The sequence below is a fragment of the Mus caroli genome, chromosome 16, assembly GCF_900094665.2.
Source record: "Mus caroli chromosome 16, CAROLI_EIJ_v1.1, whole genome shotgun sequence".
In the NCBI taxonomy this organism is placed as follows: domain Eukaryota; kingdom Metazoa; phylum Chordata; class Mammalia; order Rodentia; family Muridae; genus Mus; species Mus caroli.
The window spans coordinates 28,775,267-28,785,725 of record NC_034585.1 but is presented as its reverse complement, the minus strand read 5'-3'; the positions used below and the strand labels follow the sequence as shown (position 1 = coordinate 28,785,725).

Sequence of the window (10,459 nt, the reverse complement as noted above, 5' to 3'; positions counted from 1 at the left end):
CACTTTGTAGACCAGGCTGGCCTCGAACTCAGAAATCCGCCTGCCTCTGCCTCCTGAGTGCTGGGATTAAAGGCGTGTGCCACCACGCCCGGCTTGGCTTGCCATTTCTAAAGTTACACTTTTAATGAGCTTTCTACATATTAAACAATGCATTCAGGTGAGACACATTAATCAAGAGAGCCAAATGAGGGGAAATAAGGTATAAATAGTTGTAAAACCAGGTTTGCTTCTGAGAACTTTTCATGTAAGTGTAAGCACATATTTACATATGTGTGATACAGGTGTGAACATGTGCATATGGAGGTCTAAGTTAATGCCTGGAATAATCATCCACTGCTTGCCCATGGCATTCTTTGAAGCAGGCTTTCTTGAGAAAACCCAGGCTCACTGATGCGGCCTGACTAGCTCTACGGAGCTCACTCTAGGGATCCTTCCCCCTCCCTTTCTGCCTCCTAAATCCAGAAGGCTAGAATTGCTGGCAAAATGCCAAGCCATCATAATTTTGATGGGCTCTAGAGATCTGAACTTAGGTGCCCACTTTTACATGGCAAGTGTTTTAACTACAGAGCCACCTCTCAAGCCCCTGGTTCTAGTTCTACTGGATCAGATACCAGTATAAATTTTTTAAAAAAGTCCACCATAGTCTTCCTTAAAGCTAACATTCTTCAGTGAAATAAAATTACTTTGATGTATCAAAGCCCAGGTATTTTATTTCAAATGATCCTATAAAATTTCCAATCATTTTATCAACCCAGAAAAAAAATTCTGCCAACAATGAATCGTTTCAATATTGAAGAAAAACAAAAATTTGGACATGACACTGATTACTCTCCCAGAGGTCATGAGTTCAATTCCTAGCAACCACATGGTGGCTCACAACCATCAGTCCTGGGATCTGATGCCCTCTTCTGGTGTCTGAAGACAGCTACAGTGTACTTATATACATAAAATAAATAAATCTTAAAAAGAAAAAAAAAAAAAACCCAAGAATCTCCTCAAAACAAACATAAAACTATCTGTCACATAGAGAAATCAGTCACAAATTTGAAGAAAATTGGAATATTTTTCCAAGTAAAGACCCTAGATTATTTTGGGCAAAAATTTCTGTCATTGCTGTTATTTTAGACCATTCACATAGCAGCAATTTGTTACAGTGCACAAAAGAAGTAAAACAATGAGCATCTATAGAAGTTTAAAATGAAAAAAACCAAAAAACAAAAAACCCTGGTTTCCTGTTAAAGTTCATTTTTTACATGGCTGATACAAAGGAATAAAATTAACTATCAAAAGAAAACAAACCAGAAATGATAAATTCTTCTCAACATTATTTTTTTCAGAATATTTAAAGATTTTTTTGTAAGAGTGCTATAAATGAAACATTTTAACTGAATATGAAAGATGACTATCCTTAAATAAATTTTCTTTTTTTTTTTTTTTTTTTTTTGGTGGTGGTGGGGTTCGAGACAGGGTTTCTCTTTATAGCCCTGGCTGTCCTGGAACTCACTTTGTAGACTAGGCTGGCCTCAACTCAGAAATCTGCCTGCCTCCGTCTCCAGAGTGCTGGAATTAAAGGTGTGTGGCACCACACCCGGCTTTTAAATAAATTTTCAAAGAGAGATACTTAAATGCTAATATTAATCCTCTAAAGAATTACACAGAATTCCAGAGGTAGAGGATCTTTGAGTTTGGATATCTAAGTTTGAGGTTAGCCTGGTCTACAGAGCAAGTTCTAGGAGAGCCAGGGTTAAACAGAGAAACCTTGTCTGGAAAAACAAAAAACAAAAGCCCAATTACATAGCACAGTTGTATGAAAATACATTGTAATACAAAAGTTTTCTTCCAAATATGTAAACTGTGCTTTTTGTTATTCTGAGGCAGTCTAACTGTATAGCCCAAGAAAATCTGGAATTCTTTTATAGAGTCCAGGCAGGCCTCAAACTCATGGCAATGCTCCTACCTCAGCCTTCCAAATGCTAGAATTATAAGAACAAACCACTATGTTCAACTTTCTGTAGGTTACTTTAAAAAGTTAGTATTTGAACCAGTGGGGAGGCACCTGCTTACAACCCCCCACGTAGCTGAGGTAGAGAATCTCAAGTTCAAGAACAGCCTGAGCTGCACACAGAATTTAAATGATACACTATTGTCAGCCAATAACTTATCTGATTGATAAATAGGCAGAACACAGTTTCAGGTTGGGCTACATGTATAAAGGAAGCAGTTTAAATTAGTATTTTGTTATCTACAAAGAAAGCATGCACTACTACGTGTTCAACCTTGTATATGTACACTCCCTTTGATGATTCTGTGATATCAAACACAATGAAGAGGCTCCCTGCAAACTACTACTAAGCAAAGCATCTGAGACTTTACAGACAGTAAAATGATTCCTTTCTCAGTGGCATAATGAGATTATTCAGACTGATAATTTTTAACTTACTCATGATATAGCTTCACTGTATTATGCTCAAGTAATTTTAGAGGAGAAAGAAAGGCTACTTAAAGCTACAAAAGAAATTATATTCTTTAACCACTATGGAAAGAAAGCCATTTGGTTCCTTCTGCTTACCTGTACCAATCACATAATGGGTAGATATTTATGGAAATTTAATTTCCCTAAGTTATTAATATATTAATCATAATCATTACCATGTTAGCTGCCTGCTAACAATTCATCATCATGGTACAGATATTTTATCTAATAATTTATAACATTGAAATATGTATATAAAACAATTCAATCTTATATTTACTTAAAAATTAAACAATGGAGAATACGTTGTCTAAACATATAAGTAAAATTTAAAGAGTGACCATATCTGAAGGGAAACCCCATGAATGTTCATATTAAGGATTAATTAAAAATTTCAAATCAGTCTAGCATCTGGTAGATAAATCTATCATGACATTAAGAAACCCTAGCAATTTGAAAAAAGTATGTCATAACAGAGAGTGAGAGACTTTGGAACACTCAGCCCTAAATGGGATGTCTCCATAAAATTCATTCTCTTAGAGCTCAGAGAACCACACAGAAGAGAAGACAGAAAGAGTCGAGGAGCCCAAGAAGATGGAGGACAATACACACACCCACACCTACACACAAACAAGTCTTCTAAATAAACATGATCAAAGCTTCTATGAACTCACAGAGATGGACAGCATGCACCAGGTCCCTGAGTATATATTACAGCTCCCAGTTCAGTATTTTTATGGGATTCCTGAGTGTGGATGAGTGGCTCTGAGTCTCATTCCTTCCCTTGGACTCTTTCCTTTATTTTTTTTATTTTTTTCTTTTCTTTTAATTTTTTTTGTCCAGTTCTATCGTGTTTAGTTTTTGTTTGATATTATATTTTATTATTTAAAAATGTAATTATAAAGAAAGAAAAATGCCGTAAAAGGTCATTTAAAGTAAGAGCTTGCAGACATGAAGCTCAAATGGTGGAATGTCTGACTACCTCGTTTAGGCACCTAAAGAAATGGTAAAATATAAGGTGGTATCAGTAGGAAGAAAATGAAAGCCTCTACCTTGATATATAAATTACCTACCAATGTAAACTTTTCTAATTTTATGCATTACAAGATATGGACATAGTATTTGTTTTCTATTTTTCCAATCTGTGGTAACAGGAATGAATGAATGAAGGAGCATTAATGTTGAGCCAGAAGATGTATGCACGATGCAGATAGATAAATATAGCACCAAAGTTAAAGCTATTCTGCCAGCAAAATAAAGGACAGACAGCTTCCTAGAGAAGGCAGGAAGTGTAGCTACAGAAAATAAACTAGTTTTATATAGTTGCAGTAAAAACTTAAAACGAAGTCCCCACAGACTCTTCAGAGTATTCCTTTGAAGCAAGATTGTTCATTCCATGTTACCTCTTGTCCTGTTAAAGTTTCAAGGCCTTATGTTGGCCAGAGTAGCCCCTGCTTTCTGTTTTCTTATTTTAGATAGGAAAAGAAAAACCTACTTCCTACATCTCTCTTCAAAAGACACTATATGCCAAAACCTGGTCCAAGATCTCAACTTCACAGCTATTCGATGACATTTGATTATATTAACCATAATGAATATTTAACTCTTTACCAAAGGATTGGATAAGGTTCCCACCAGAAGTAATAAGCATGTCATAAACCATAGAAAACTGTACACATACTTATCTATCATTACTTACTAAGAAATACAGCATTGTATGTGTCTCAACATGCACAAGGAAGCCCATCAATCTCTTAGAGGCTAGGGAAGGGGTGCCCTGTCCTATGGCAAGTGATAGTCTAGAAAAACAACTGACAGAAGTAAAGAATCTGACCTGTGTTACTACTAACAGTTAAAGAAAGTGAATTTTGCTGATACATCTAATGATTAATAAAGTATCTTGTAGAGACTGCTGTGAAATTAACCTACAAAATTCATAGAATTAACTGATTAATAATGATGACGATAAACAATACACAGCAAGAGGAATTACAAAGTGGGTGTAGTTAAGTGTAAGTATTTACAGCTAGTACATCTAGGTGAAAGTATGAAACATCTTTGTACTATTTTGCAGCTTTACAAACCTGAAGTGATTTGAAAATAAAGCCCAATACAAAACTAAAAAAATTTCTACAAAATAAGTAGAATAAAGGAACTTTCGTCAAGTGTCAGAATATGATTACAAAGACATTCATCCAGCTATCACAGATACTATTTTAAGATTACTCATAAAATGAAAATATATCAAGTCAAACAATACTACTGATCCAATAATTTAAGACTCAATACTCTTATGTATTAGTAAAATTTTAAAGGTTCAGAGGTCATACATAAGATGTTCTACAGAGAGTGAAATTACTCTCATGCCATAATGAAATTAACTAAGTGATCTCTATAGCTGTTCTTGTAGGAAGTCAATAATGGTATTAGTATATACTTACGTTTCCATGATCCAAAAGGAATATCTTTTGGGATGTTGCACAGATACTTGAAACAACTGGGTAGAAGTATTATATCATGTGTGTGTGTGTAAAATATATCTCTGATTATCTATGAGGTTTAATCTATGAATTAGTCACAGAAAGAGATTAAGAGTAATTAGTAATAAATAGAACAAGTGTAACACTATTGTAAAATAAAGGTTATGTAAAATTTGACTCAATGGCTCCTAGCATTTTTCCACTTAATATTTTTTAAATTTGACTGTAAATGGAACTGTAGAAAACCAAATTTCAGATGGCGAAGGGTATTAATGCATGTGATTGGAACAATTACTAGAAGGAGAAGCAGGAAGCAGAAGGGGAGAGAAGGAAGAAAAAGAGGGGTAAGAAGTGAAGAAGAAAAAGACGAAAAAAGAATGAAACCAACATATTGTAAAGTGTGTGGCTGAGCATCAAGAGATCATCCCTGCCCCAATACACACACACATGCACACAGGCATGGCAAGCACAGAAGGGGGAAAGGAAAAGGAGAATAGAAGGGAGAGGAGAGTGAGGGAGAGTAAAAGAGACGGAGGTCTGGAGAGAGGGGAGAAGGAATGAGAATACATCCAAGAGCACACTAGAACGAAAACATTGCCAAACCTGAATCACAGAACAGTGCTTCAGATTGACAACCAAGTTTAAAGCATCTGCTCTGGAGCAGACAGATGCCTCTGGATTAAAGAGGAGAATCGTAAAGACGAGTGGCTGCATCTCTGGCAGAAAGAGCTACGTATCATGTGCTTTGGTTCATGAGGGAAACTGGAGCTCTGAAAAACATGAGAAATTTCTCCCGCACTCATGTCTAGAAATGAGTGTTGCTGAGTGGTAGTGGGTTTAGATCAGACTATTAAGTTCACAATGTATAATTAATTCTATGTAGCCACTCAATGCATCTTGCACTGCACCATTTGAGCTTTAATAAAGTTCAAATGAGAGGATCAACATACAGCATTCGACAAAAAGAAAGAAAAACACCAAAAAGGTGTTTTTGGGTTTTGTGGTTTTCTCACCTGTCTAGAACTTGCTATATAGACCAGGCTGGCTTTGAACTCAGAGGGATCGTCCTGACTTTGCCTTCCCAGTGTTAGTATGAAAAGAATGCACCATTATGGCCATATGACAGTATAGTCTTAAAAAAAAAATCATACATCTATGTATCTTTCTTCCTTTGGGGTTATGACCTGAACCTCACAGTTACTAGGAAATATGGAGACAAGGGAGGAGTATAACATTTTGAAAGTGTAACTTATTTGTGTGACAAAGACAGGACTATTCTATTTCTGTGCTGAACAGCTTTATGTCTATTTGACATAAACTAAAGTCACCTGAGAGGGGGAGCCTCAACTGAGCAAATGTCTGCGTAAGATGGCACTGCAGGGAAGCCTGTAGGTAGTACCTTAATTAGTGACTTATGGGCGAGCCCAGCTCTCTGTGGGCAGGGCCATCCAAGGCTGGTCATCCTGGGTTCTCTAAGAAAGCAGACTGAGCAAGCCAGGAGAAGCAAGCCAGTAAGCACCTTTTCATGGCCTCTGCATCAGCTCCTGCCTCCAGGTTCCTGCCCTGTTTGAATTCTTGTCCTGATTTCTTTTATTGAAAAACTACAATGTGAAAGTTTAGGCCAAATATATCCTTCCCTCTCCAACTTTTTGGTTATGGTGTTTTATCACAGCAATACTAACCCCGACTAAACAGCTTCTATTACCATCCTGATGCCTCTAAAAAGACAAGTTATACATTCTTTTCTTTTTTTTTTCTTTTTCTTTTTCAAGACAGGGTTTTTCTGTGTAGCCCTGGCTGTCCTGGAACTCACTTTGTAGACCAGGCTGGCCTTGAACTCAGAAATCTGCTATATATTCTTTTATATTTTAAAGTGCTTATATTTTTTCATATAATACATTTTGATCCTCAACTTAATGTGTCCCCCTCCCTTCCTTTCCCAAAACAAACAAAACATAACAAAACAAAAAGCCCAACAACCCAAGAAAACAAAATAAATACCATAGACAAAAAAATCACCAAACCATAACAGCAGCAGCAACGGCAACAATCAATGGCATCCATTTTGTGTTAGTCAACTTACTCCAAGAGTGCCCCTGCCCTGGAGTGTGGCTATATACCCAGTGTCACTACACTGGGTAAACTGATTTTTCTATCTCTCAACAGCTATCAACTGCAAATAGCTTCTTGGACCTCATATCTACTTCTCTCTGCTTGGATTTTGCTTGAATGTTAGTGATATCACAGTCTCTGAATTCATATGTGCATCTAAAATACGTTCTCTTGGAATCATCCATTCTCTCTCTGGCTTTTACAACTTTATGTCTCCTCCTCTGTACTGATCCCTGAGCCTCAAGGAGAGGAGTTTGATGAGGACATCCCATTTAGGGTCAAGTGCTTCGTGGTCTTTCACTGACTGCACACTGTCCAGTTGTGGGTCTCTGTGCTAAATCCTATCTACTGCAAGAAGACACTTCTCTGATAAGGGTTTAACGATGAAGATTTAATTTATTTTTCAAGTGTGTGAGCTTTTGTGTGTATTTGTGAATCAAGTGCCTGTAGAGACCATAAGAGGATGTCAACTCCCCAGGAGTTGGAGTCAAAAAATAGGTTGTGAGCCACCTGACCTTAGTGCCCAGGACTGAACTTGGGTCTTCTATAAGAGCAGTATCTGCTTTTAGCTGTTGAGCCAGCCCTCTACTCCAAGGTACACATTCCTTAAAAGAAGATGCTTTTTGAACTTGATGTCCTATTAGCTGTTTTTTAACAATAAATGTTCTATATTTAATATTGAGAACAATACTTAGCTTGGAAAATGAGACAACTCCATGAGCTTCACATGTTATACAGCATGGATTACTATCATCTAAGGACATCAGACGTGTTAATAAAACACACTGAGGGCGTTCCTTTTCTTGTATACATAGCCTCAGTGACTTTGGTTTTTTTTTTTTTTTTTTTTTTTGAGACAGTCTGTATGTAGTCCTGGCTGGTTTAGAGCTTGCTATATAGTACCATGCTAGCTTTGAACTCACAGAGATTCTCCAGCCTCTGCCTCCCCAGCTCTGGGAATTAAAGGTGTGTGAGCCACCATGACTGGCAGCTCAATGACTTTTAAACTTCTTCATTTACTCTCTCTCTCAAAAACAAAGTTAGCTAGCACGAGGGGATTATGTGAAAGGTACTGTGCAGATACACCTTGTTTCTTTTTTGCTGGGAACTGAAATCAGGACTCAAAGCCATAGCTCCTATATTAAGACTTTATCACTGCAGAATCTCTCAAGTCAGAACTACCACCTCTCTAGCAATACAGATTTGCTAAAAGAATTTATCACTATGAAGTGAACTCTTCTGTTAAACACAGCAGTACATGGTTGGAATGAGTTCAAAACAAGTCAGACCGACCTAGAAACCTTTAATTATTTTTTTAACTCTAAGACTATGAGTGTTTACAACTTACAATAACAGTAGATTGCTGTTAGGGACACTAAATAAATAAAGAAACCGAAAACAAACAAACAAACAAACAAACAAATAAATAAAAGGACAGGTCCCTAATTAAAAACAGAGCAGAGACCTATACAAAAATTCAAGGGATTCTAGCAAATTATTTTAAGAAATAAGCAAGTAAAATAACCTTTGAGATTCCCTTTGGAAAATGTCATACCACTAGGCATTTAAAAACACATGTATCTTTACCATGTTTCAATAACTTTGATTGCTGACTGCTCACTCTCTGCAATATAGAATAGTATGTATGTGGATTTACTTATTTAATTCAGGATGGTTTCATAGTATTAGTATCACCCAGTCATTGCATGGTGAAGCCTCGCTATAACCCTGATGATTTATCCTGGGATCTCAGGTAGTGTGGCTATTCTGACTGGTGTTCAGTTGTTAGCAGAGGGAAGCCCAAAAACTTGAGTGCCCACAACTGTTCTCATCTCCCCCCTCAGTGAGGACCGTCTGATGCTGCGACTACACCCACACACATTATTTACACTCACATACACTATTTACACTCTCACACGTTGTTTACCCACCCAGATTTGTGCCGCTCAATTTCAGCAAAAATATCTACAAACATATTTACCTTTAAAATGATACTGCAAGTTCTCAACGGAAGATCATTAATATTATTCATAACACACTCACTATTAATGTGTGCTGTGTAATAAACTTATTAAACTGTGTTGCAATGGTAATAAAGTTTCAACAAACCACTCCTTACAACTAGTAAGATTCTAAAAATTAAAACTTATCAAATTTACTAACATTTGGCTATGATTTTCTTCTGTCACAGTTCTGACAGAAGTTATGAAAATTGTGTAAATAGCTCACATAGACATAGAGCACCATGGCACACATTGAGATCGGGTGCTCAGGAAGTGGCGGCAGCAGGACCACCAGGATCAAAGCTAACACAGACTATGTGAGGCCCTGTCTCTAAAACAGGAGTTTTCATAAAATTGAGATATAACTTATTATAATAAATTTAAAGTATGGGATTTAACCAAATAACAAAAGGCTGGCTATTTCCAAAGGAGACAAATATACATGGAGAAACAGTGCCATATAAAAGAATGGATCTGGCAAAGGAATAGGACCATTACATTTAAATATTAGGCTAATTTATAAAACTAAACACAGTTACAAGTATAAAGGCATGTTAACAAATCCCCAAAGGTTCATTACTATATGTTCAGAATGCACTCCATTCATAGACGACCAAGTAAAAGGTCAAAAGTTGAACCTATCTTTAATCCCAATTGAAGTCAAAGCAAATTAATATACCTAACAAAATATACTTCCACAGTTTTAAAAGATACAAATAAAACATTGAAAGTAAATTAAATTGTTATAAAGAAAAAAGAAAGCAACAACAACCTGTGGTGCGGAGGGCAGGACGACAGTACTCTCAGCAGGGACTGGCAGGGCAGGGGTCACAGGGACAATGGGAGAGGAGGGAGGAACAGCTTCTGTGGGCTAAAATCATCAAGGACAAAAAATCAGGAAAAACACCAAAGAAAAGAAAAACAAACAGAAAGTTGCACCATAAAGGTAAATTATAGTTCTCTATATAATAATAAGTGAATAATTCATTAAGATACTACTTTAGTTAAGTATCGAGACTGTCCTAATTATTACTATGACATCAATGTATAACGTCAGGGTCCGCGGTTAAGAAAGTCTGCTCTGTACATGTCCATAAGACAATCACAGTCTACTTTATGATGGGCTTGTTTTGTAGACAGATGCTCTTCTAGCATCCAGAAGTTATTTGACTATTTCCACTTTTCATATTAAAATAAAAAAATTATTAGCCTACTATGCAAATAATCTTATAAATCCACAGAAAAATATTAAAAAGAAAATTTCCAAAATGAATTTGTATCACTGGAAAATAATCCATACTATTAAAACTCTGCTACCAAGAACAATAATATCCTGACTGTCTGCCTGGTGCTCCTGTGAAGTCACTAACCCACTAACACTGCTTGCCTTC

The 10,459-nt window shown here is 36.5% G+C and overlaps 1 protein-coding gene across 24 annotated transcripts in view; it reads right to left on the bottom strand.

Moving 5' to 3' along the window:
* Dlg1 (discs large MAGUK scaffold protein 1) overlaps positions 1-10,459 on the bottom strand; it is a 201,151-nt gene that overhangs the window by 84,099 nt on the left and 106,593 nt on the right. For 13 of the 24 annotated variants that reach the window (XM_021185184.2, XM_029470486.1, XM_029470482.1 and 10 more), the window contains one exon: positions 9,841-9,939. The exons of the other annotated variants lie outside the window; for them this stretch is intronic. In XM_021185184.2, coding sequence (XP_021040843.1) covers positions 9,841-9,939 — 99 coding nt within the window. The remainder of the gene's footprint in view (positions 1-9,840; positions 9,940-10,459) is intronic. 24 annotated transcript variants of the gene reach the window in all.